This window comes from Denticeps clupeoides, chromosome 6 (assembly GCF_900700375.1).
Source record: "Denticeps clupeoides chromosome 6, fDenClu1.1, whole genome shotgun sequence".
Taxonomy (NCBI): Eukaryota; Metazoa; Chordata; class Actinopteri; order Clupeiformes; family Denticipitidae; genus Denticeps; species Denticeps clupeoides.
In genome coordinates this window covers 19,927,752-19,955,571 of record NC_041712.1, presented here as the reverse complement: position 1 = coordinate 19,955,571, position 27,820 = coordinate 19,927,752, and the positions used below count along the sequence as shown (strand labels likewise).

Genomic DNA, 27,820 nt, shown 5'->3' with positions numbered 1-27,820 from the left:
TTTTTTTTTAAATCAACATAGTTGCTGATTTACTAGTCATATTGATTGTGTTTTAGTCTGTATTTGGACAGGATACGATGAAACTGCGATGACCTAACAGCATTCATAGCTCTGTGACCTAATGCCACCTCCATGGCTGCCATATTTGTGTTTTGTTTGGTTGGATTCTCTTTCTCCAGTGGCACCTGCCTGGAATGAGACGCGTGGCATGGGCCTGCCCACTTCCCGGAGAGGCTGTCTGGCTAACGTCATTCTGAGCTAAGGCTGTTAAATATAGGCTGTGGCCGCCATGGCTGCAGGCCAGTGACGTCACAGGCCCTGCAAGTTACAGGGTACAAATAGCGTCAGAGGAGCTTCCACAGCGTTCACACTGCACCCTGCACTCATCCGGAGCTGAGAACCAGAGGACATCTGCCGCACCCACACAGTTTGCACTTCCTGTAACTGAGGAGACGTGAGGGGACATGCCAAGCCGTCACATGCTGCCACCACAGGTAAGTTACAGTCTGAGTGCATTTGCACTCACCAGTCGCTCCTCCACTGAGCATCATTCGCACTTTGCAGTCTGGGCCTCCAGGGGCCATCTAGCACTCTGGTGCCATTTCCAGGCAGCCTGCATTCCGGTCCTTCCGCAGTGCTCTGTGTGGGCAGGCCGCACATTCCTCCTGTGGCTTATTATTATTTTTTTCCCTGCTGGCTTTCCAAGACATTCTGGATGTGGAGTCAGGCAGCTCAGAGAATACTGAGATAAAGGCGAGGGCCAATCCACCTTCGACTGGAACAGTCCAGCTGACAGATGCTTGGAAACATCGCGCCTGGGAATAATGAGCACTTTGCCGGCCTGCCGGCTGGGTGACAGACACATGATGTGAGGTCAGAAGTTCTGGCCGTGGAGGATTTGCTGTGAAGATGTCCAGACATACACTGCCTACTGAGCTGGAGTTGAGTTCAGTCTGCTCCCTGTCCATTTATGGGGATTCATGAAATATTATTGCCATATGTAACCAATTATATTAAAATACATTTTACTGGTAACATGAAAGTCCATTCAATATAACTATTTGTGTACCTACAATGTTTGTTTATGTATGAATTCACATCTATATGTATATTAATTATAAATACATCAGAAATTGTGTACTACTATTAACCCTGGAAATAGACATCCACAGACACGTGTCACTTTTATCATCTTTAATCTTTGCTATTATAAGATTTTATATGATATGAAATATTGATCTGAAGAAAGCACACATGTACTGTATTTGCGAATGAATGTAATTATATGTTTATGATATATTGCATCGTTACTTATTTGTGACGCGGCCATTGCTATCGGCACGAACCCAGCATGCATCAGTGTTTGGAGCGACAGGGATTCCCGACCTCTGTGACGTATATCCGGAGAGCCTTTTAAGGAAGAAGGGGGCGTTACCCAGCGCGTTTAAATCCGGGGTCTGAATGGGAGACTTTTTCGTGCTGAAAAACCGACTCTCTCCTGACGCCCCCTCCGTTTCGCCGCAGCCGCGTCTGCCGGGCACCATGGAGGCGGGAGTCGAGCGTCTGCTGCTGCGGCCGGAGAACCGGGAGCAGAACCGGAAGCCGTCCAGCCGCGGAACCACGGGGAGGCTGTACTGCAGGAACGGAGGACATCACCTCCGAATACAGGCGGACGGAGCTGTGGACGGCAGCAGGAAAGAAAACGACATAAACAGTAAGAACCTATTTATTATTTAACATATATAACATATTTATTAGTAGTAGCATTATTATTGTTATCATTATTAGTAGTAGTATTGCATCTGTTATGAATATTGTTATGGTTTAATCAACACATTCGCCTACAGGTTACTACCATGACAACAATGTGCAGGTCTCCTTAACAGCTCAAGTGAGCTCATAGGGAAATCACAGCTATAGATGCGAATAAGGTTGTTGTTATGTCGTTATGCATGTACCCTTATGGTTATAAACAGTAGTGAGATAGAAAGTGAAGTGATTGTCATTGTGTTACACAGCAGCACAGCACACGGTGCATACAACGAAATGTGTCCTCTGCTTTTAACCCATCACCCTTGGTGAGCAGTGGGCAGCCATGACAGACGCCCGGGGAGCAGTGTGTGAGGACGGTGCTCGGTGGCACCTTGACGGAGCGGGATTCGGATTACAGGGCCGCTTCCTGTACCGCTAGGCCGCCAATGCCCCCGCTACGACTGAGGGCAAAGTACCCAAAGTGGGGCAAACGCAGGCAGGGAACAGAGAGATAGGCCACGTCCGGAGGTCGTGGAGATTGTCAGTCTGTCAGGGCAAAAGCTGCAGGCATGATGCTGCGGAGATTTCAATTTACAGCATTTACCAGACGCCCTTATCCAGAACGACTTACAACCAGTAGTTACAGGCAACTTACAGTTCAGTGTCTTGCTCAGGGACACGATGGTAGTAAGTGGGATTTGAACCTGGGTCTTCTGGTTCATAGGCGAGTGTGTCACCCACTAGGCTACTACTAAGGATTGCAGAGATCTTTACTTTAAGGTCAGTGCTGATACAGCTTCTTTTTAATTTTGATGCAGCTGTTGTGACAGTGAAAGCTGTAAGCGCCGGAGTTGTGGTCATCAAAGGCAGTGAGACAGGACGCTACTTGGCGATGAACCAGAATGGACAACTTTATGGATCAGTAAGTGCTCGACACACAATGACACTGAGGACAGGACAGGATTGTAGCAGCCGAGTGGGTAGGACACAAAGTCACAGGTTCAAACCCCAATGACTACCATTGTGTCCCTGACCCTGTATCCAGTAACTACTGATTGTAAGTCGCTCTGAGTCTACTGTTTTGACCTCAACACTGTTGTTCTAGAAAACTCTCAGTGAGGAGTGCCACTTCATGGAGAAGCTGGAGGAGAACCATTACAACACATACAGATCCCAGAAGTATGGTAATGGCCATTGGTACGTGGGACTAAGGAAAGATGGACGCCCTAAACTGGGAGGGAACACTGACATGGGCCAGAACAGCGTGTATTTCCTCCCTCGGCCAGTAGAGGACAGCACGATGCTGTGATGTGTGAAGGGGAACCAGCAGAACAATGCCATGTAGAGAAACAGCAATAAACAATAAAAGCACACAAACAAATATGAATGTCTTTTAACCAATTTTATTTTGTATTTTTATACGGCCTTTTCATTTGTTCTCTGATGAATCTATTTTGTCAATAAATTATTTTACAAATATTGCATCAATGCATCATTATAAACTACTATAGCATAAGACTTCTGTATGACTTGGTTGTCACAAGCGTTCCAACCCAACATGGCGTTCAGTTAAAAACTCAGCTGAGTAGCTCTACTGAAAAAGTAGGCACAAAAACAATATTGATTCACAAAAAAGGATCAATGATCAATTCATTATAGACCAGAACACCCAGACTCAAATCCCACATACTATCATTGTGTCCTTGAGCAAGACTACTGGGTTTAAGTCGCTCTGAATTATAACTGTAAACGTTTGTCTTCCTCACCACAAAGGGGCAGAACTGAGGCACGATTTCAAGGACGATGTTAAAGTTGGATAGTTTCTGTAACCTTTCAGCTGAATTCTATAAACTTTTGTCTAATTTGACTTATGGTTTGGGTTATAATATACATTCTTAAAATATATTTTGAAATATGTTACTCAACACTCAAAAATATTCCCCAGGCCATAAATGCATGCTAATGTTTTTCCAGCCAATCACAGGTAAATATTTAAAGTGGAATGTTCTTCATTCTTTATTCATTGCTATACATTTAGCAGCAGAAGTGCATGGCAGAGCTCAGTGAATTCAAATTAGACTAGTCATTGTAAGACAAATTATATGTGAATATACAGAAACTGATATCCTTAGTACCAATCTTCTTCATGCTAAATATGTTATTATCAGATATAATGTTCTGTGACATTAATAAAACCTTGATCTACCAGTGACAGGGCTTTAGATAAACCGGTAGAAAGATGGACCCAGGGAACCATCAGACACATTTGTGGGTGAACTATACGGTGGATTAAAACGTTCTAAAGTATGCAACACAATACACAAGAGGAAGAAAAAAATGCACGCACACGCCCCTAGTCCCGAGGGGCCGGGCCGGCAGGAAGGGAGCCATTCACTGTAAACTGAACAAGGGCTCGCTTCCTCTGAGCCTGCCTCGGCCAAGACACAGTCCATAAAACACTCCGGCTGAGTTCTCTCTCTCACTCACCCAGACCCATGTGCTCCATCAGACCCCACTGCTCCTTGCTTTACCTGCTGCAGTTCAGTATGGCAATGGAACTTCCTACGTGTGTGTGTGTGTGTGTGTGTGTGTGTGTGTGTGTGTGTTCACGGTGGAAAGAGGATGCGTCAGTCAGCTGATTCCACTGTAAATATAAGTTGCTGCCCTCCATCTGTTTGGGTATTTTGTAACATCCTGAGACAGAGGGGGCGGGTGTGGAACACGTAGATACCGAGAGCAGGGTTAAGGTTAGGGCTGGAAAAAATCTATCAGGTTCTGTGTAAACGAGTTTCAGGGATTTTTTTAATTATTAGTTCTTTCCAAAAAAAACAATAGTTTCTCGCAACATAAATGAAAATGTCCTAATCAGAGCCATGAATGTATCAGAATTATAACACTGCTCCAGATATAAAAACACTTGTACAAAAACACAATTTTAACACTCGATAAATAAATAAATATGTGAATAAATACATAAATTAATGAGAAAATGTTGAGATGTTGTGTAAAAATGATAATAAAACCGTGCATATGTGTTTCTAATCTCTAGATGGAGAAAGAAACTGAGATCATTCTGCCAGGCTCAAGTGTGGAACTTAATTTACATGATTTACTCAGCTCCTTTTTATTCCGGCGTCTGTCACATCCGTGAGAACTCTCAACCCATGGAATTCCAGCTGGATGTATTTTTGACCAGAATCTCTTCGCTCGTCTCAGCTGTGACATCACACTTCCTGCTTAGTCACAGTGATGACCACTGCAGCAGGCCAAAAATACTCAGACAAAAGCTGAGCTACACACTCTCGAACACACACACAGGCCAGAGTCAGACAACAACAATGCAATCCTTCTGGCCATGACTCTATAAGGAGCGATCGACTCGCATCCTGCCCAAGAAGACAGAACCTGAGTCAGGTTGGCTGGAAATGGGAAACTGACCTCCTCCCCTCGCTACTTCCTGCACCGGGGATTTGGATTTGGATGTCAGCCTATCACTCTGACCCGATTCCTGTCTAACAGCAAGAGTCCAAACTCGAGCACATCAGCAGGAAATAAGAAATCAGATCTATTACTTCCTGTAATGACATGACCACTAACAAAATGGTTCCAAGTGAATGGACCTCACTTTGCATAACCTGCGCATTCATCTTAAAAAAAAAAAAAAAGACACACACACACACACACACACACACACACACACACACACACACACATATATATATATATATATATATATAAAATGTCATTGTTTAATATGCTACGTTATGCATAATCTGAATAAAATAGACAAATCTGAATTTCAGTTATGGCATATGTCTTTCTTTTTTCTTTTTTAAAAACATCACCTTTATATTCAGACTGATTTGGCCAATTATATTTATGCATTTTTAATTTTAGTGGTCAATTTCCCATTCATGGATTAAGGCTAGTCCTGGACAAAAAGTGAACAATGAAGTTCTATGTTCAAAAAAGATTTTACTCTTAATCCATGACAAATCTTAAACCAGATACTCTGAAAGCCACTTGATTCTACCTTTTGTTTGCCTTAAAATGTTTTGTGTCTATGACAGGTATTCATAGAGTGACATTAGAGTGGGTATTATATATATTTCTTTCTTCCATAGTCCACAATACAGTGTTTTGATGAATAAATTACACTATTCATAGATAGAAATGTGTTATTCACAACAAATAATTACATTCAGAATTGATAAATATCAATGCAATGACTAAATGGAAGTTCACAAGATAGGAATTGGACCCCCAAAGCAGAGTATGATGATGTTTGTTATTGCCAGAAGTATCAAATATGATGCAAAAAACATACTTGTAATATGTAATGCCCAAAGTATCAAACAAAAACAGACTTGCAAATGATTTTTTTTTTTACATTTTGTTAAAGGGCTTAATTATGATCAAATTTATTAAATGTTAACTGTAAATATTTGTATAGGAATTTCCTCATAATGTTTTTTTATAACATAATTAATATAGAAATATGTTATGGGATTCAGGAAGTATTGGTGTCCTATTTTTGACTTTAGCGGTGCAGACGTATCTGATCTGCCTCTACCCCACCATATAGCCCCAAAAACACACACCTCCACCCATGATGTTAAAGTCATGGCAAAAAATGGCTGCAATTATCCACCTTCCTCTTCCGGCCATTCTCAAACCTCCGGACAGAAAACAGACCCTTCAGGTCCGAAACACCCACCCACCGGAGCGGAGGCCTATTCCTGGAGAATTCCTCACATTCCACGCCAATACTTTTCTTTTGTCACATCAATGGCGAAGGAAGCCCTTTTTCAGTGGCCCTTTTTCCTTGCTTTCTTTCTGTCTCTCATTCACTCTCGAGATCTCATATTGTTGGATTTCAACCCCTCCCACAATTTCCTATTTTCTTTCTTCCCTTCAGTCCCAGTCGCTCTACCCTCCCCCTTACCGCTGGCGTTACCTCCTTTCCACCGACAGTTTCAGGAGAACTCCTATAATTATTCTCTTATTCACAGGAATGTCCAAACATACAGGCTGCTTCTTGTGTGCCATTGTCTGCGAACACCAGGGGGTGGAGAACGGGGGGGCTGCCAGTCTGACAGGAGTTTCCTGTGGACTCAGTGTGCAGTCACGCTCCTTCCCAGTGACACAGTAAACCCCCCCCCCCACCACTCACATTAAACACACCCACACCGAAGCCCATCTCTCGCCCAGGAATGGACTCTTCTTCCCTGGGAACGGAGGCCTGTGGGAAGGCGGCAGTGAGTCACATCATGTCCGACCACCCCAACCCCGCCCTCCTCCATCTGCAGCGCTGCACAAACACAGCTGATTTCTCTCCGGCTGTAAGGCTGGCTGCGTCGAGGCTGACGCTGAAGTGCTGGGAGAGCGTCCTGGATGGACAGTGCTCCAGCAGGTCCCGTCAGCCAAGGCCAGAGTAAACTAGGGGTAAACAAGCATGCTTCACTCAATTACTGCATTCTGAAAATTAAGGGCACATGCATAATATTGCATAGGCCTCATAACCCAAAACCACCATAACCTGTCCAGGGGTGGATTCTAGCAGACCTGTCAGTAGCTTTAAGTAACATCTAAGTTGCAAGGTGTTGCCTCCACAGATTGGATGCATTTCATTCCATGGCTCAGTTCTTCTGATGTTGTGCTTTTTGAACATGGGTCAGCTAGTCATCTAGCCATCAAATTTTGGCCCTTGCCTAAGTCACTTTTCAAATGAGATTTTTCTGCTTCCGAAACCTCACGAACTGTTCATTAATGCCACCCACTACCAGATGGACAATCAATGTTATACACGTGGCCATAATGCTACAGCTGTTCAGGGTACACTACACTTTAACATCACAGTGTAGCAGAATGCAATTTTGAAGTGACAAAATAGGTCAATAGAACCAATTATCATAGCACCAAACCAGAATTGAGGTGGTGTAACCTATGCCAATGACGTATAGGATTCCTTAAAAGCTCAGTTTGCAGCAGCACCCACCTACCACCACCCACCACCAGGGCTCAATTTGATGAGGCAATTTTATGGCAAAGTGCCACTAGACGCGTCTAATGGCATCCTGCCATAAATGGCATGATTGGATTAAGGCCCTAATGAAGAAATTCTCTGCACCTGCAGCAAAAGCTAAAGTCGAGCTGAAGGGCCGAGCTCAAAGCGCTCGCCGTTTCCCTTTATCTCCACATAGCTGTGGTGCGACGGGGAGGCCGGGAGTTGGACCGCGTTGCCGGGATGGAGGGAGGGAGGGGGGACCGAGGGAGGAAGAGGAGGAAGAGAACAGATATTCATCAGCGTTGAGGTATCTCCGGTGGTGGATGGGTTTTTTGGCTCTGCAGCAGAGCAGAACTGAGTTTACTGTGGTTCCCCTGCTGAGGCCCTCGGTACACTATGTACATACACACACCCGTGCACACACACACACATCTTATGTCACTACAGTGAGTCATACGTATTCGTGTGCATCTGTATGATTATGATGAAAAACAAGCGTGCCTCTCTGTTCGAGAACATAAAATCTCACGTGCACGCACACACACATATATGACATCAACCTTATCATCCACTAACTTGTTCAACACCCTTCCACCCCTTCAAGCACAAATGGAGAGAAGAAAGATAGAGAAAGCAGCAATCATGGTGGATGCATCTTTAAACATCAGAATACAAAAAGGCTGTTCGTTTCACTATTCACCAAAGTGAAGCTCATCTGCAACTCAAGAAGTTGGACATTTCTGTTTTGTGAATCATTTTATTTCATTGATCTAAAAGTTTTATTCTAAATATTCAACATACTGAACCTTCTCATCAAGCCATTCTCATCAAATTTTTTTTTTTTTTTACATGAATATGGCATATATTAAGGTTTAAGAAAAAAAAAAACATTTCATGACATCATCGTTTCTTTTTAGCTGTACTAGTACAATGAAGAAACTGAGGGATCTTTCTTTGGTTTTGTAAAAAGTATTTTCAGTGCAATATTGCCCGAAGGTTGTTAGAATAAAGGCTGCACGTGTGTTGCACCGGGGGTATGGGTCCACTGCATTTAACCTCAGGAATGCTCCTGAAGGACCTAATATGGCTGCGTGCAAAACTGCGCACCTCGCTCAGCCGCTTTCCCCTTTTAGCCGAAGGTAATCAGCGAAATATGCCCGCTATGCAAAGTGCGCGGCAAGTACAAGTGAAAATAAACGGTGCAGCTGCATTCTTCACCTTCGGCTGACCTGCCAATGAGGTCCGATTGCACGACAACGCAGTCGCAACAGGCGCGCGACACTTTCGCCGCCCTGAATTCAGTCCCCTCTAATGGCCGAGGTTAAATCCATTCGTGCGAAGTCTACTTCGGCCATCTTCAGACACTTGGCAGGAAGTAGTTTGGGATCTTTTTACACATTTCAACCCCTTTTTTTTCAACCGCCAGGCATCAGAGTACATTTTTCGCGCTAACCCAGAGGAAAGGAGCCAGACGCCTGCTCGGTTCCGCTGTGCTGCCGCTGCTTTTCCCTCCACCCGCAGCCATCAGCAGTCTGACAGTGAGCGGCGAGTGAGTGATGCTACAAGATGACCTGAAGGCCGGGGAGGGGGGCGGGGGAGCTGCCACCTAATCTGTCTACGTGGACGACGGCTTCGCCATCAGCCAGACAGACAATATTGCATCTCCATGGGCTCGGTGTGCCGTGAAGAGAGAGAGACAGGAAGTGAGATGGGGAGAGAGAGAGTGGGGGCGAAGAAGCTGTTCCACACATGTGTGTTGCCTTGCAGACTGTGTGCAGCTGCAGAAGGGGCATTATCCATTTCCCCAGTGAGGACGGGAGATTGGGCCGGATCACCGTATCACAGCTGGGCTCACAGTCCCCGGCCCGGACAACAACAGCTTCATTTACCGCTGGCAGAATGGGCCGTCTCCATAACCTGAGTAGTATGTGCTTGTTTAACGCCAATCAGCAGGATCTCTGGCCACTAGTGGGCAAATTGTGTTCCCCGACGCAGAACATGAGCATGAGACTCCATTGAGACTTGGACATTCTTGAACAAGGCACCATAAATCCAAATGAATGTCCTCACCCGCCAAAATTGTGAAAAATCACGACAGCTGTGGCCCTATGACAACAAACCAATTTGATCACTATTCAGAAAATTTGGATCATATGAATCTGTAGTGATTCAATGCTAATCGCAAATGTAAAATAAAAAGAACAAGACTGAAAGACTAGTTTGTCAGTAGGCAAATAGCCAAACTGCCCCGTGTTCTAAAGATCTATTTGTGCTTCACACAAAAAAAAAACTATTCTCACTCACTCACTCACTCACTTTTCTTATTTTCAGATATAAAAGCTGATCGTTTTATACTGTCATCTGTAATTTTTTTTGCAGCAGGGCAAATGTGCCTTTGAAATGTTTGCCTGTCCCACACTGGGGTAAAGGTTGGATTAATCAGAACACACATCTATTCTCTGCGCACACCACCACGGAGGCAGCAGGGCTTAAACCTTCTGGATCTGCCAGCGCCTGACTCAGCTGCCCTACGAGGTCCTGCTTCCTGCTCAGCGATACCAGAAAATGCCAGCGACTAAAGCCCTCGGAGAAAAAAAAAAAAAAAAAAAACCTGACCACATGTGCGCCACCGCAATCGCTGTACGAATCCTACGACTTACCACAACACAACAGTTACAACTACTAACCGAAGACTTCCAGATGTTCAGCATGTAAAAACCATACTGGCCCCAATATGGTACAATCCAGACTTTTCAAGACTGATTAAAACAGACACCGTGGATTTTGAGAAAGAAAAACAATCCTGTATCTCGACCAATACTACATGCATCAAATGCATACTACATGTGTTCCCGTGGTGCCACTGGTCAGTCGTGTAATGGATGGGGCCTGTGCTGGATGGACCTTGGGATTGGGTCTTGGCCGGGGATGCAATATTAAACTGATGGCCAGGGCGTCTCTGCACAGCCAAGCAACTGATCACAGTGATCAAGACCCTCTAAGGCAACACGCACTCAGCTATAGCAGCCAGCCCCCCCAAGGCTACTAATCCTACCACAGTGAACCGCATCAAACACAAAACAAGGACTAAACCCCACTAATCTCAACCACTTCTGGCTATTTAGCGATCAGTCAAGAAATAACCACTAATCCCATTTAAGGCTGCAGTAATTTAGACAAAACGTGGCACAATAACCAGCGTCCCTCCTCGGCCACACCCCAACGACGCTAAAGAAAACATGGTGTACCAACTGACCCAGACAAGTCCCGGCTAACAAATCCCCCCCCCCCACCCCCCACCCCCGGCGGCGATACCACAATCAGCCTGCTCCGCTGCAACTTACAACTATCTGCATTCAGCAGCAACACAGGAACTGAACGCAGTCAAGCATAACTGCACACCACACAGCATTCATAAGAAGGTGTAGGGAGGGAACATTCCAATCCTGCAGGAAATGTGCTTTGTAATAATATAAAGGGAGGTGGGGAGTGTGTGAGTGTGTGTGTGTGTGTGTGTGTATGAGAGAGAGAGGCCCATTATTTTAGCATTTGCCAGGGCCCTTTGTGAGGAGCTCAGACTCTGAATGGCTGAGTTCAGCCAACCAAAACAGTCCATAATGGTTTTTCTGCATCATCCACAAGTCCAGAAGCGAAGCCTCCGGTCTCTGTCCCCAAATAACATGCACACACACACACACACACACACACACACACACACACACACACACACACACACACAGCCCACCACAGGACCCACTGACACCAGACAGACCCTCAGTCATCAGTGTGAGGAGACATTAGACAAAATCAACATTTTACCGTTCAACAATTTATACCAGGGTTGTGAGAACATATTAAATTATGGAGTGAAGTTGTCTCGTGAACCAGGATCCAGCAGCAGTCACCACTGCAATATTTTGCATGGCAGCTATTTGGGTGCTCAATAGAAATAAAACTTTTTTTTTTGTCAAGAATGACATGAGGCTGCGGTCACACACACGCGGTGTAGCCGTCAACATGGTGCCAACTGCTCGCTGAGGGTGATGGGTTAAATACAGAGGACACATTTTTTTGTGTCACCGTGTGCTGTGCTGTGCATCACAATCAGGAAAACAATCACTTAAGCCCTCTTCGCTCTTTTGAAAGAGGAACAAGGACTGGTTGCCGCTGCTGTGTGGTGATGGTACAGAATGACATGTCTTGTGCAAAACTCTGCATTCTTGAATTTTGTTCTACAAGGTAAAAAAAAAAAAAAAAAAAAGTCAGAATAAGCATAAATCAGCAGAACGTTTGACTGACAGAATAAGGATAAATCAGCAGAACGTTTGACTGACAGAATAAGGATAAATCAGCAGAACGTTTGACTGGTAATCGGCGCAGACGAGTAGAATCGCGCCTGCACTGTTCGGGCTTAAAGGACTCTGCTCGTAATGCCTCCTGCTCTCTTTACCTTTCTGCTGAAGGCTCTTGTGGGATTATCGTCAATTTGAGGAGGCTAGTCAAGTAGCCAAGATCGTTTTACTGGTCCGGAGGAAGCCGGGAAGTGGGGGTGGGGGGGTTAGGGCGGTAGACAAATTAGTAAATGAGAGAGCAGAGCCCAGGAACAGGAAGAGGGAGGTGGCAGAGGAGAAAGAGATGGAGGATGTTCTGAGGGACCTGAGGTAAGAGGAGGTTCGTCCAGCACCGGGTGGCCCTGTCTCTCCCTCAGCCTCCCGCCATTCAGAGAAATAACGAGGCCAACGCTGTCATCCCACGGGGACGCAGCTGCTCCCCACATCACTGCAAACCAACACACACACACACACACACACACACACATTTGTCAAAGTAAGATGTTCTCTCATCTGTTGTACTTTTATGTGATGCTAGTATCTACTTCAAGTTACATTTTCAGGAAATGTACTCTAACACTTAATGGTTTTCACAGTTTTGGGAAGCAAAATGTGACAAATCTTTTTCAAAAAGGCTATAATTTTTTTGTTTTTTTTAATGTGTGGTTCTGAGTTTGGATGGTCGGTAAATAAATTATTGTGATTACTTGGAGTATTTTTTTTTATCTGTTTCCTTTCTGCCGTGCTGCGGTCCTGGTAGGAGCGAGTGGTGCAAGCAGGAAGTCTCCTCTTGAAAAGCAGTTATGGCTTAATGAGAATTCCACTTGCTACAGGAAGGAAGGGCTTAGAATGCACGTCCCTCTGCGAATTGGACGAATGTTAATCGTCACACGGAAAGGCCCAGTCTGGGCTCGGGACTGCTCAGATAAAAAAAAAAAAAGGGGGGGGGGGAAGCATACAAAGAAGAAGGGGGAAAAAAAGATGGAGAAAGAACTGAAACGAGGCTTTCATCCTTTCTGGATAGTCTGTTGTCCATTTTCCTTGGCCTGAGAGATTGAGAAATGATCTTACCAGCAGACATGCAGATTGAGATTTAAAATGTCTGTCAGGCACGGTCGGCTCGCCTTTGAGTTCTGAGGTTCTCCTGCTGTTTCCTTCCATCTGTGTCAATTCTGCCCATAGCTGCATCCTCACTGTACGTCTTAACACCAGCAGATGGGTTTGGTTTTCTGCTGCTGTTTTATGAAGGGCTACACGACTTCTCCAGACTTGTTCGAGATCGCTTAACTTTAGCTGAGTCTGTCCAGCCTCTCCCTCTTCTTTTCTTTTCTTCTTCCTCTCCATCTCCGGATCACTCTTGTGAAGGACAGCAGGCCTCCGGAGATCTCGTCCCTCTGCGTTTCTACTCCTTTTTCATGACATATTATTTATGTCTGTCAGAGCGCCTTCAGACAAATGGATGCCATATGGAGAAAGGCAAACCTCAGTGTTCCCTTCTTCTTGTGATACCAAAATGAAACTCACTTTTTATGCACCAAGTAGCTCATTTTATTGGATGGACCCATGTTCTAAGGGTTGTTATGTGTTTGTTAATCCAAGAATAGGAGACTAAACCATCTGAAAAAAATACAGAAACTCAAGTCTATTTTGCTATTGGCCCAGTGTATTGCACAATGGGTAAACTATTTCCCACTTAACCCCAAATGCAGATGTGGTGGGGGGATTTATTGATCAGCAGCTCTACAGATGGCTCAAAGCCACTAATTGACAAGCAAGGGCAAAAACAATGATGGCATCCTGCTGCCATTGTAATAAGTGGTACAACTACTCAGATTTTAGAAGTTTTTGAACACGGTTTGCAAAACTCATTGTATCAAAACTCTACACACAAGCAAACACAATGCTGGAAAATAATCCATTCAATCTATATAAAATTGACCTTTCTGTAGTGTTTAGAAATGGCGAGTAAGGGGGTAAATACACATCAAATTGATCATGGTTGGTCAGGCTGTTCCTTGCTTGATGAAAACTAACATTATGACCAGGCAACAGCAAACCTGGGCTGCTCTGGTCTGTCCTGTACAATTGCATCATGAAATGATTATGTGTTGTGCAATATAGGAACCCAGTTTGGAACGATGGTGGCACACAATGCAATATTTCCCCATGCTGCCCAAATGCCCTTTGGCCAATTATATTACGTCCCCATCATCTTCTTTTGCAGAGGTTGAATCCAGTCTTGTCAATGTAAATAAATTCATAAAGCTGAGCAGCTCCATCCACGTCCAAGACTAAAAAATATACACATTGTGGATGGTTATAAGGAGGTTAACCATGAAGTATGGTTACACATTGTTTAAAGTATAGCAACAACAACTTCAACTCTGGTTTAAGCAGGTGTTCAATAATGGGTAAAAGAGAAGAAAGGAAGGAAATGAGGAGAAATGTGTTTTTAGCTGCACGTCCGCTACATTTTTCATGCATTGCCCCTCGGAGGGGTAGATGTCTCTCATGTCTCACCCCTCCGGGAGCAGCTGGGGTTGCTAATCCCCATGGGCTCCCTCCTTCCCCCACCACACCCCTCCCTCCATCCCCAATCTCCGCTTCCTTCCTCTCTGCATCTCTCCTCTAATAGCTCCCTTGTTCCCACTGGACAAAACTGGCCCTTTGTGGCTGCGCTCGGAGTAACATGAAAAACAGGAATAGGGAAATTGTAAACAGGAGGCTTTTGGCCTGCAGGCCAACACATACAGGCGGCCTCTGAGGCCTAGTTCAGGCTAAGCAGAGAAACAGACCCGCGCTGCTGAGGGGATTAAGGACTGAGGGACTTTGGGAAGTTTTTTTGGCTCCAGGCGTTCAGCTGGGCTGCCCTTTTTTTCTATATGAGATACCCTGCAATGGATACAGTCTTTAATCAGAGCTATATATTTATGCAGGCAGGACTGAGGTGGAAGCGATCAAGTTTCACCGTAGAAGTAACCTCTGCAAGATAGCTGAGTCATGCACAGGGCCATCTTTAAACCGCGTCCTAAACAAATGTGGTCACAATTCATTAGCCCTCTCCACTGTTGCATTGACACATTCAATTATACATACTTTAGAATTACCTTGAACTCAACACACAGTCACATTAAAGTGAGTGTTCTAGTATTGCAATATTTGATGTACTTGCACTAGTCTGTAATGTTATTCAGTCCTGATTTGCATTAAATCATACAAATGCAGCACCTCTGTTTCACAGAATCATTAATTCAGACTTTTAGTCGACATGCATGCAGCTTGGAAGACAAAAATTATTAAATCTTGATGTAGTAGGTTGTATTTGTACAGAGCTTGGTGTGCCTCAAATGAACGGAATCGGACTGTTGACTAATGGGAAATGGATAAAAGCAATCAAGAGAGGGCTGTTATAGCTGGAAGCAACAGAAACCAAAGCTACTAATGATTGAAAGACTTTGTGCTCACTTGATGTGATGTTGTCCTCATCATAAAGGGCATACGTTGTTAAAATGCAGCATTATGAAATCAAACTTGTCCACATCGGTGTCTCAGGATGTCGTTAGATCCCGCTTTTTATCTCAAGTGTACCTGCCGATGGAACAGCAGATAAGACTGTCACAGAACAACCAGCTTGCCTTTACTGACAGAACCTGCCGTGCTGCTTTTGAACGGCAGTTTAACGGTCATGAGGGGTCTGGGTAACTGCGTTTTTTGTTACATAGGTGATTTATGGCAAACAAATTCTGGGGTTAATCAATGAAAACATTGACACTGACAACTTTGCAGCTGCATATTTTTGGACAGAGGGTCCAACTGCACAGCAGACCAGTCACAAAATGTTATTTTTTAATGTGGACCACATAAAAATGCATAACCAACTTGGCATACCATTTGGATCATTAACTGTTAAATGAACCAGAACATGTGGCTGCAGACGAGACAAATCAGTCTCTGGAAGCTGCATCCTTCTTAATCCCCAACGTCATTCAGAGGGAGAGTCCCTGAAGAACAGCCACCAGAAGTCCAACACAGCTATACTGCGACATTTGTTTTGGGGAGTCTTTGGACATGAGGTCATATCTGGAGGGGCCTCTTTGTTGTCTGGATGTTGTTGAACATCTGTGTGTGTGTGTGTGTGTGTGTGAGGGAACAGGGGGGTGTCCTTGGAACATTTGCGTCTTTTTTGGAACATGAAGAGGAAGGATATGACCCCCCACACGCCTGCAGTTCCTAATTAAAGAGCCATTCTAGCTCCAAATGGGAGAGGGACTTTTCCGCTGACCAACCAGCAGATTTAATCTTATCACCACTCAGCATTATGAGCTGTAAATGGTCAGTAATATTTCCCTCAAAGCACATTACCTGTGGCGGGTGGAGGAGGGGGAACGATTTCACGTTTCCACCACACGCGCGCACGCCTGGTAATGGAGAAAGTGATGCATGCAGCCGTATGATAAAACGATAACCTCATGTTAGAGATTTACTGTTTCAAGTGGCAGGTTAAGGGAAGCCTTTCATGGGTGATATGGAATACCCTTTGAGGGTTTTTTCCCTCCTCTCTCTGCCTCTTCTCCTCTCTATGATTCTGAACTTTCCATCCTGCTCTCTGCATGTGCTTTGAACTCCCAACAGCTCTTTGAAGGAGTGTCATAAAAAAGCCCTTTATTCTGGCTCCTGCCTCTTTGATGGGTTCGTCACTTTGCACAATCGCTCTGAACCTTCCCAGACAGACAGGCATGAGCTTCTGAGAGCACAGACAGACCCACACATTTGGGCCCAGCTGCAGTGAGCCCTGCAGGGCCCAGCCCAGCTCCATCCCTCCCCCACACCAGGCCCTCACTATGGACGGATGCTATTATTTCTCAATCAGCGTCTTTCTCTCTCTCTCTCATGGCTCTCATTCACATCCATTTGGTCCTCCTGGGCCATTCTCTTCCTGCAATTTCCCTCTTTGTCTAGGTTATCTTCTCCCCTGGGCGCGGAATGGGACTACATAAGAGTACTGTCCTCTTTCTTTAGATGGCTCTCTACTGCACATGAAGGTCACAGGCACTAGCAGAAAAACGAAGTAGGCCATCAGATCTCTCTCTAGGTTCACACAAGGAACAAAAGCATAAATTTTGCAGAGGCCAATATTTTGTGAGGTATTCAGCTACAGCAAGCCTTTGAGCAAAAGACAAGAGAGAATTAGGCACCTTTCAACAGCACGTCTGGTCACCAGTGGAAACAACAAATTATCTCCCTCGATGGGTAGGAAGGGGAAGTCCAACTGATTCCAGCAGTGAGAGAAGAGAAGAGAAGAGAAGAGAAGAGAAGAGAAGAGAAGAGAAGAGAAGAGAAGAGAAGAGAAGAGAAGAGAAGAGAAGGGAAAAGAAGCCTGGGAACCTGTGCTGGCACTAGCGGATTTCCGCGCCTCGACCACACAAAGGTGCCCTACCGGGTTTGGCATGATGCCAAGTCTGTAGCCCTCACTCCCAGGTGTCGTATGTCGGGGCGCCATTCAAGCCCAGGAAGTGGCCCCTGTCACACTGTTCCTGAGCTATCAAAGGGCCTGCTGTGTTCTTGTACATGAAGCCCCCACCTCGACTTGACCTGGAAGGACCCCCCCCCCCTTTCTTCTCCAAAGCTACTTTCCCATACCTGTGTGAGAGACTGAGTGACAGGACTGCACAGAGGAAGCACTCAACGCCTCTTTTGAAGGCTCTCAAGTTTAAAATTTCACACTTTTCTGCAGAAAAACGTTCTAAGGCTATACAATGTTTCACTTTCATTCCAAGGTCCAACCACTCTCAATACTCTTTTAAAACATAGCACTAATACTCACTGGTGTCTCAGAGACGAATGGAATACAGAACAGGCCAAAGGTTTGGACACACCTTCTCATTCATTGTGTTTTCTTTATTTTCATGACCATTTACAACTCCACATGTGTAGTTCATAGTTTTGATGCCTTCAGTGAGAATCTACCAATGTAAATGGTCATGAAAACACATTGAATGAGGAGGTGTGTCCAAACGTTTGGCCTGTACTGTATATGAATGAAACTGTGTATTAGACATCTGTTTGTTGAGACCAAGAACCAAAAGGTCCACTGTAGATAATAAATAAAGGAGTGAAATCCTGCTGTGTTACCTGTTGGTCAGGAGGTAAGACAACAAAGGAAACTGATTCTAGGCTTCCTTTCCATTCAATCTCCTGGCCAGTCCTGGGCAGAAGTATGTGGTATGAAGGACAGTCCAAAACAGCCAGGAACTCTGAGGGTCAACTCATACTTGCCGTGACCATCCCTGGAATTTCTGATGGCTATTTGGCTCAGGCAGTAGTCATTGCTGTAAAAGGGCCTCGCAGACATTTGGACCTAAGATCTTCAAATGATCCAAGGTGACAACAGAAAGGAAAAACCTCCCCAGAAGACAGTACCAGAAGGGAGTACATCAACAAAGATGACACTGAATCATAAAACATTAAATTCAATAGGAATACAATAATTTTTTATCATGTTGGTCAGGAGAAGCCATGATGGTGGGGCCAGTGACACTTCCTGACTGTCAGTGAATGCAATCATAGGGCGAGGGGCTGGATGAGAAGGTGGGGGTGAGGAATGAGGGCAGGAGGTGGCGGGTTGCATGTGATGCTTTTATTTGAGGGGGTGGCGGGCGGGAGGACTGCATGTTGTTTCAGGTGGCCAAACTCACAGAGCCCAGCTGGACTCAGGAAGTGCCTCATTACCCAGATCAAAGAACCCCACTTCCCCTGGGGGTAAAACCTGCTGCACACACACACACACACTCCGCCTATAACAAAGCCTTCTTCACTGCTCATCTCACTCATTGTCAGGGACATCGTGACTGTGACCTAGCCTGCAGCGCGCAGGGTCTCCTGAAGCCCAAACTATTATAGATGAGCCCACTTACATGCCACCTCTGCTTCCAGGAAAGAAGGAAAAAAAAAAAAAAGTTGAGAGCTGAGGGCTTCAGTCAGTTGAGCTCAACACCCACACATGCACAAATAGATCATATCATACAAGTCTTTCACAGCAGTATTGTAACCCCCCCCCCTCCTTCCTCTCCTTTGTGAATGCTCTGAAAGGCAGTTGCGGGCCATATCCTCATTAATCATTCATAGAGAGGAACCAATCCGGCCGAGCTGCTCCCTCGGCCCCCGGACTGCTGCTGCCTCACAGGAAGCGAGCTGCTGATGCGGCCGCCGGAGTTTATTTTAGCCACGCGTGTCTGTCAGAGGAGCCATGCTGCGGACGAATGTGCTGATGGAGCGCTAGCACCAGCCTGCTGAATCAGACTCTCCGGCAGCGGTGGACCTGGCTGTTGGTGACTCGGTCACACAGCTCCGAATGAAGGTCAGAACCTCTCCCCATCTCTACCGATGTCTCAGTGATGAAGGCGCTCCAGAGACCCATGGGTCCAGAATTCCCCTTTCACACGTTTAGCAATCTAGAGAATCAGTCACACTTTGTATTAGAAGATGTATGATGAAGAAATCCCACTTCTGACAGATAATCCTGTTTTTATGGGGCGGTGGTGGCCTAGCAGTTAAGGAAGCGGCCCCGTAATCAGAAGGTTGCCGGTTCGAATCCCAAGCTCGTGAAGGCTGCACTCGCCACCAAGAGTTCAACAGTGATGATTCACACTTTCGAAGGGGGGAAGAAGGGAGCCAAATCCTGGATAAGTGACGTTTTTTTTTTTTTTTTTTTGTCAGCCCAGCGCTAAAGAAAAAGCAAAAAAGAGAAATCGCGGGCCCACTCGAACACACATCACCACGGCAGCTTGGATGACATCAGCCGCACTCGCCTGTGGCCGAGGGCCTGGAGCCCCTCTTACTCATTACATAAACACGGCGCGAACGACCCTGTTTGCTCTGCATCCCATGTTACATGACTTGCTGAAACCGGCGGAGCACTCATCGCCACCAGAGCTGTCCTCGCCAGCGGCTCGAAGTAGAAGGCCGGTGCATGTCATGATGGCCGAGTTGTAAAAGGTCGCAGTTTCCCCTGGGTTTGAATACCACTTCCGGCAGGAAGGTTCAGTTTAAGAGTCAGGGGACCACAAAGTCGCAGGTCCAAACCCCACTTTTGGGGGCCGACTGTCCCTGTACTGGATAAATTCGATGCATGTAAACCAATCCGGCACCATCTGGCCCGAGCTGTGCATCCAGTATGATGGGAAAGGAATTGTATTTTACCATGGTGAGTTCTCCTCCCAGCTGTCTGCAAAGGTACAAAGGAAAAGAACAGAAAACACTAAGGGCCGTAGGTCCCAGGTCCTGTTCCGAATGTAGTTGAGTTTAATGAGCGGTGGACTTATTCTGGTGCCAGTAAGAGATAAACTGACCAGAAGGCCCAGCGATTTTTTTTTTTTTTTTTTTTGCCCTAAGAGGTCCTCTGCTTTTGTGCTTTGAAGAGCCCGTCTTCTGAAGACTTCTCAAGGGGCAGAGGTTTGTAACTCTGTGAGTGTGTGTCTGTGAATAGAGAGCTACGTGTGGAATGCCCAGAATGCCCGGTGTGTGAAAGACGACTAACACCCTTGGCGGCATGTCACACTTCAGTGCCACCCGCCCCTCAGGGGTCAGAGGTCAGACTGAGCCTTGTCACCCCACTGAGGGCAGGTCGAGGGTCAAAGGCTCTCCAAGAGCTTGCCCCCCCCCCCTCCATTCCAGCTCCCTGTCCTCCCTCACAAACCCAGTGCACCAGAGCTTCACTCTCACAGAAGCTCCTTCCTGTGGGCTGTTCCAAGCAGGGGGACCCCCCAACGTGCCGGCGAGAATCTGCTGTTTTTCCAATCAGCAACGCCGAGGCCCTGTGAGCAACAGGAGCGGCTGCGGTGGAAAAGAAACACTAGGCACTCCTCCACAAGTCGTGTGGAGAAGCTGCATCCTCACCTTTATCTCTCAAACTGATCACGTGCAAGAAAGTGATCCAGCGGGGGAAGAGTGATCAGGAGTGAAATTAAATGTGCACTCAGACTGGAATTGAAACAACTTCCTCCCGTGTGTTAGCTTTAGCTATTTCTTCCAAACTGTGTCCGGTTGATGGGAACATTTAAAATGCGTTCTGTCTTTAAAAAGCTTCTGTATTAATTTCTTATTTAGTCATAAAATACTTATGCTCTGTATATAATTTTCGGCGAATGCCATTCCTGATGCAACCCACCCCATCTACTCCGCCTTGGGACCAAGAAACACTCTTTCACCTGCATCCCCAGTGGCTGGGATTTTATATACACACACACCAACACACACACATATACATGGATTTTGGAACTGAGGGGATGCTGTCCATACATTAAATGGCAAACGCATGCAGCACCTACTCAACACGTGCGGCAAATGACAAGTGAGCTGTCCACCAACTCCCATCCCCCCACGCCGAGGACCCCTCCCCACTCCAAAGCACACAAACAAAGCCAGCGAAAAACCCTCTTTTTTTTTTGTCCACAACCAGGAAATCAATATTTGAGGAGCTGAATCTACCTGGCCGCACCCCTGCACCTCAACTCACACACACACACACACACACACACACACACACACACACACACACACACACACACACCAGGGCTCTCTCCTAAAAATAGGAAGAAATGGCTTTCTAATGGTAGAGTGATGACGAATGAATGCATGGACCTAGTCGGGGAAAGAGGGGGGTGCTCTGCAGGCTGAGCTTGGAGGAGGTGCTGGAGCTGAGAAAGGGCAAGTGCCACCGGGGAGCCATTTCCACACGCAGCCCTCGGAGTGTGATTGCTCTGTGTATTGGACGCGTGAACGGCCCTTTTATTTCCTACGCCGCTAATCCCATTTCCACGTTGTGCTCATTAGCGCCGAATAGAAAGACCCGCCGCGTTCTCGTGGCAATTTATCATTAAGACCGATTAATCTAACATCGAAGTCTTTTTTTTTTTTACCTCGTTACAGGTTAATCGTGTCAAACGTGGCCTGTGCGGAGGGATGACGGACTTAAAACCTGGAAATAAACTCCCGATGCAATTCCTAAACGAAGGCGCCGTTGTCATGGAAACGAGCGCACCGTTAACCTTTGACAGCAGCGGCGGCGGCGCGGACGGTGGGAAGTTGGAGAGGAAACTAACACGCGTTTCCCCCCCGCGTGGTTCCGTCACGAATCAACGTCCCGCCTGCTTTTCTCCGGCCGCGTGTGACCGAAAAGTTTTTTTTTTTTTTTTCATTAGCACCGATGCGGATTTTTTTGCAATAATCCCGACGATTAAACGAACCTGCGAGTTACGCAGGTCGCCAGCGAACTTCCTGGGCTATAATTATGTTACATGGTTGCCGTGGGGTAATATGACTCAGTGCACCCTGACGGAGCTTAATTAATTCAGTCATATTAACGAGCCGACGTGCATCGGTCGGCCATCTTGACCAGCGCTGACCAGGAGGCAGGTCGGCAAAGCCATCGCTTTCCGAACACAATGGCCCCGACGCGACGGGGCAATCATCAGCCATCCCTCATAGTGGCCGGACCCTGTTGTGAAGTGGACGTCAGCCCACGGGGGTCAGGGGGTCTCAGGAAAGGAGTAAATGGACGGCCACGGCCCTTTACGCACAAATAAGTAGCGTGGCGTGAGGTGCGGGGCCGCTTCATTCACTTAGTCCTCTCAGACGTTGCCCTTGTGACGAAAAAGTCCGCCCCCCCCTCACTTAGATTCTTTCATTCATGAAAGACCGGGCTGTGCGCATGCGCAGAGGTGCCCGGAGTCCTCCCATTCATAAAAAAAAAAGTCGCTTCTGCCCTCCCATTCACAAAAAAAAAAGGGGGGACCGCCGAGGCGTCTGCGCAGTACGGCGCTCGCCCTCCCATTCATAAAAAGCCATTTTCCCCCCGCGTAGTTGCAACATCGTAGCGAAAAAGCCTCCGTTCCTCCTCACGGCAGCGCACTTCCAGCGGGTCGAGGCGAAGCTGCCGCGGATCTGTATTTCCAGGGATATATTCGCGGCCACAGACGAGGAAATGCCTCGTTTTCCCCGACAAGTAAGTTTATAGTTTATTTATATATATATATATATATGTGTGTGTGTGTGTGTGTGTGTGTTTTTGTTTGCTGTGCGCATAAAGCACGCCGCAAAACGCGTCTAACGCGGGGACCTCGGTCGGCCGTCGCCGCGTTCGCGCCGCGCGTCGATATTAAACCGCGGATCACAGCGACCAGACACTCGGCGCTGGGTTATATATATATATTTTTTATTTTATTTTAATGGCCTTCGTTGTTTTTCGGTGTGGTGACATGCTTGTGCCAGTTCTCTGCGCAAGTGGCCGCGGATTGCGTGACGCTTTTCTGCGGCATTCGCTCGTCATGAGCGGACGTCAGGTGGTGCTGTCACCTACCTACGAAGCCTCAGCCATAAACGGATTTAAATATTTATATACATAGAAATACGTCACGACGTGCGTGTAAATATATATATATATATATATTAAACGTTTAAAGGGCATCGTCGTCGTTAGAGGGAACTGGGTGGGAGAACAACGACACGTTATCGACGATTTCCCTCGCACCGTGGGAGAAGCCGCAGCTTCCACGGCAACAGGTTGATCCCCCGCAGGGCTCGTGATCCGCGGGATCTCCCGGTCCTCGGGCTTTTCTCCGTGTGACCGACTCCCACGTCCCGGAAAAGCGCGCACGACGAGGCGAAAGTCGTTCCGATCCCCCGCGGCCGAGGCCACCAAAAACCCTGGAGCCCGGGTGCTTTCCACGTCTGTCGAAAGTATTTTGCATTAAAAGTGTTTATGGTGTCGTGTGTGTGTGTGTCACTGGTCGCCAGTTTCCCTTCGCTCGACGCTGAATCGGAATAGCGGCGTAAAACCCCAGACCGCCTCCTTTAAAAAAAAAAAAAAAAAAGAACTCTGGCTCTCGTCCCTTCGCAAACGCACCGCGCAAATGTTTCCAAACTATTGCCATTTTACTGTCGTCGAAGGAAAACGCCACCTTTACGACCAGCCCGCGAAGCATCGTGTTGGCGTGTTTTTGATGTGGTCTGTGCGATTTTATAGATTTTTATATCGAGAAGCACTGAAACGGGTCGGGGTTAACCCGTGAAATGCTGCACTGCGAGGCTGAACGTGGCTCCCGTGTCGTTGCAGGACTGCTAGGAGCCAGGCTCTCTGCGTGTTGTATGAGGGATGGAGTCCAGGGTTCCTCACCACATTCCCGGCGTCTCCTCGTCCATCATGGTGCAGCCCCTGCTGGACAGCCGCGTCCCCTACGGCCGGCTGCAGCAGCCGCTGGCCATCTACCCTATCGATCAGATGAAGTCCTTGCATGTGGAGAACGACTACATCGACAGCCCTGCCGCGGTGTGCCAGCAGCCCCACGCACAGAAACCCGCAGGCCGAGGCCCGAGCGAGGCCCACCCCCACCCGCAGGACTCCACCCACCCCTGGATCTCGTTCAGCGGCCGGCCCAGCTCCATCAGCTCCAGCAGCAGCACCTCCTCGGACCAGCGTCTCCTGGACCACGCCGCCCCCACGCCTGTGCTGGACTCGACTTCCTCTGTCCCTCCTCCCCCCGCCGCCTCGTCCCGGACCCCCAAGCCGCCGAGCTCCAAGCCCGCGGACCTGAAGGGCCCTCCGGCCGTGGAGGGGAAGCACCTGCTGCTGTGCGAACGTTGCGGGAAGTGCCGGTGCACCGAGTGCACGCTCCCGCGGACTCTGCCGTCCTGCCTGCTGTGCCACCAGGAGTGCCTGTGCTCGGCCCAGAGCCTGGTGGACGCCGCCACCTGCATGTGCCTGGTGAAGGGCGTGTTGTACCACTGCACCGACGACGAGGACGACGAGGGCTCCTGCGCCGACCGGCCGTGCTCCTGCTCCCAGGCGCACTGCTGCGCCCGGTGGTCCTTCATGGCCGCCGTCTCCGTGGCGCTGCCGTGCCTGCTCTGCTACCTGCCCGCCGTGGGCTGCACCAAACTCTCGCAGAGGTGCTACGACGGCGTCCGTCGCCCCGGGTGCCGCTGCAAGGCCCCCAACCCGTCCAAAGGCATGGCGGGCGTGCCGGGCGCGGCCAGCGCGAAGGAGAAGCCGGCCTCATGATGCCCGCTGCCAGACTCGGGCCGGGCGAAGGTGGATTTTTTGCCCGCGAGAAAGACGGATCTGGGCGGATACAGCTGCCGCTATAATCACGGTACTTACAAAGGATTTAAATCTGTCATTTAACAAAGGGAAAAGAGAGAGAGAGAGAACAGTAGAGACCTTGGATAGATTTAAAAAAAAAAAAAAAAAAAAGAATGAATGAATGAAAGAAAGTGGCATAGTCACTTACTTCAGTCACATCTTACAAGTGCGAACAAGAACTGCTGGACAACATATTTTTCTCTGTCATAAGACGCTCGTGCAGATCCATGGCTCGGGGCGATTGTTCCCCAACGTGCAAAGATGTATTCTAGAAGTACCTTTAGTCAAGAGGACTAGTCTTCTGTTTTCGTTTCGTTAAAAGAAATACTGATCGATTTTTTTATTATTATTATAATTTTTTCCTACTGAGGGACCCGTCACCCAGCCGTGCATTTGTCTTTTTGGTCAAAGTCAGCCCTGTCCGGCGCAGGGACGGGGACTTCCCATCGAGCAACGCGCTAGCAGTCGAAATAAAAGATTCTACCGTGTTCCACACTCAGCTGCAGGCGCACAGCGGAGCCTTTGATAACTGATCCATCCGGTGTCACACCGGCGCTCGTCCTAATGTTAGGCTCTCTATGCCACACTAATCCAGCACAGACTGTCACGCCACCAGAAGGGGATGCTTTGTGCTCATAAAAGCCCAAAAGGATGTTTTCCTTAGGGGCACTTCATGGATGGTTTGGTTTTTTGGATAACAATTAACTTGCCTCCACAGGCCCTTCTCATACATGCATGCCATGCCCCGTATGAACTTCCTTAATGGTTAAACCCGGCGTGCTAGATGTCGGATTTGGTAGAAACCACCTCAGGGATTGTCGCTTTCGTTTGAGATGTGTCTTGAAACACGGGGGGGGAGACTTACGCCCTGGGGGGTGGGGGACCAAGACCTTGGTCAGGGGCGAAGGGAGACATTCAAACGAACGGTCACGCTAAAGGCCAACAAACGTTTTTACACTGGTGGGGTCAGAGGTCCCTTGGCGCGATACGCGGAGGCTGCGACAGTCAGCCTGTCCTCGTAGGCTTGTGGGAAGAACTCTTAACCTGCACCACGATTTTAGAAGACAAACCCCTTCCAAGGACAAAAGCACAGTATTATGAGAAAGAAGCTTCCCCAGCGGGCCGCCCAACCACCTTAGTCTCCCGCGCTTGTCCACGTGCGTACCAAACATAACCAAACACTTTGCTGCTGAGCTACGTTTGCGCTCGATCACATTTTATCTATATTTTCACGAGACGTAGTGCATTCTGGAGAAATTGCCAAAGGAGTACGTTTGTTTTATGGCTCGCCACATCTTCTTAAAGGTACGGTACCCCCCCCCCCCCCTTTTTTTTTTTGTGTCCCCGCCGCAGAATGTCCCTTCCTTGTCACCTCCCACGCGATCATATGTGAGCTGCGCTAACCCACTACACACATCAGGTCCCGCATACGTTCATATCCGTACGTGTCTTGCACAAAAATCAAAGCCTTGACGAGAGGAAAGAGAAACACTGTTACGAGTCTTGAATGTATAAGGCAACGCGTCTTGGCAGTTTAACCCGTGGATAGGTGCCAAATGAGTGGCCAGCGGTGAGACTGGCATAGCTAGGAAAGTCGTTCACGTGTCCGCAGTATCTTAGAAACAGTCCTATGCAGGTTGTATGTTGTAAACTATCAGTCTTTAGAGTTCAGAGTTCACTACGTCCTGGAAATCGCATGGTACCGTTTAATTACTATTCATTTAAAAACACAGATACACATATGTATATATATATATATAGAGAGAGAGAGAGAACTATAAGTGATATATATGTATTTTTTGGCTCAGCTGATTGTGGGTCGTGTAATAGATGGGGGACAAGGACAGGTCTTTAATAAAAGCACTTGATTTGGAAAAGTGTAGCTAGGCAATAAGACACCTCTATCTCTGCTCTGTGCCCTGGCAGTGTGAGGCTAGCAGCTGCTTTCTTTGAAAAAACGTCCGGAGCTCCTCTTCGGTCCAGTCAGCCCCCCAAAAAGTTCCCCAACGACATCCTTTCACAAACACGTCTGCATTTTTCTTTTCCAGAGATGTTGCACGACACCCACTGTGCTTGACTGACGCGTGCAGCTGCACTGCATAAACCTGTCAGAACGCGGAGGCTCTCTCTCGGTGTCCTCGCCAGCAACGTTCTATCTTGTGGATCTTTAGCTGCTCTTTTTTTTTTTTTTATTTCGTTTTTCAGTCTTCTTTTCCGCCTCCCTACAAGCATTCTGCTCACACCGGTCACCCCCTGCAGGAACCCGCAGCGGAGTTCACATGTTAAGTGGCGCCACTTTCAGTCACCTTCCTCCACGGTTACTGTTGCTTTCCTGCATTGTTTGTGTCGAGGGAGGAAAACGAGCTGTGTGCATTTTCCTTTTGGTTTTGTTTAAAACAAAATATATAAATATATATAACGAGAAAAATCTCTCATATAAATATGTCCCTTTATAGATATATTTATTTTGAAGTTCTATTTTATATAGTATTTATTTAGATGCCAACTTTTGTTTGTGAATAAAAGCTTATGTCAAAAACGGAATGTACATTGAAATTTAAAATATATAAATATATATATAGTTAAATATAA

General features: G+C 47.0%; 2 protein-coding genes and 1 long non-coding RNA gene across 4 annotated transcripts; 2 read left to right on the top strand and 1 right to left on the bottom strand.

Moving 5' to 3' along the window:
• Positions 1–246: 246 nt before the first annotated feature.
• On the top strand, positions 247–3,231 carry fgf1b (fibroblast growth factor 1b). Of its 2 annotated transcripts, XM_028984505.1 has the most exons (4): positions 247–494; positions 1,525–1,714; positions 2,571–2,674; positions 2,858–3,231. In XM_028984505.1, exons 1-4 carry the CDS (start codon positions 465–467, stop codon positions 3,059–3,061), a joined length of 528 nt encoding a protein of 175 aa, XP_028840338.1. In that variant the 5' UTR covers positions 247–464; the 3' UTR covers positions 3,062–3,231. The 2 variants fall into 2 exon arrangements, with proteins under 2 accessions (XP_028840338.1, XP_028840337.1); XM_028984504.1 differs by lacking the exon at positions 247–494 and having other exon boundaries at positions 1,264–1,714.
• LOC114792957 (uncharacterized) lies at positions 1,180–24,461 on the bottom strand. Its single transcript, XR_003750176.1, has 2 exons — positions 24,263–24,461; positions 1,180–1,678 (listed from the first exon to the last, which is right to left on the bottom strand). It is a non-coding gene; the product is annotated as an uncharacterized LOC114792957 (long non-coding RNA).
• spry4 (sprouty homolog 4 (Drosophila)) lies at positions 22,882–27,820 on the top strand. Its single transcript, XM_028984503.1, has 2 exons — positions 22,882–23,092; positions 24,203–27,820. The coding sequence occupies exon 2, from the start codon at positions 24,242–24,244 to the stop codon at positions 25,145–25,147; it is 906 nt and encodes a 301-aa protein (XP_028840336.1). The 5' UTR covers positions 22,882–23,092; positions 24,203–24,241; the 3' UTR covers positions 25,148–27,820.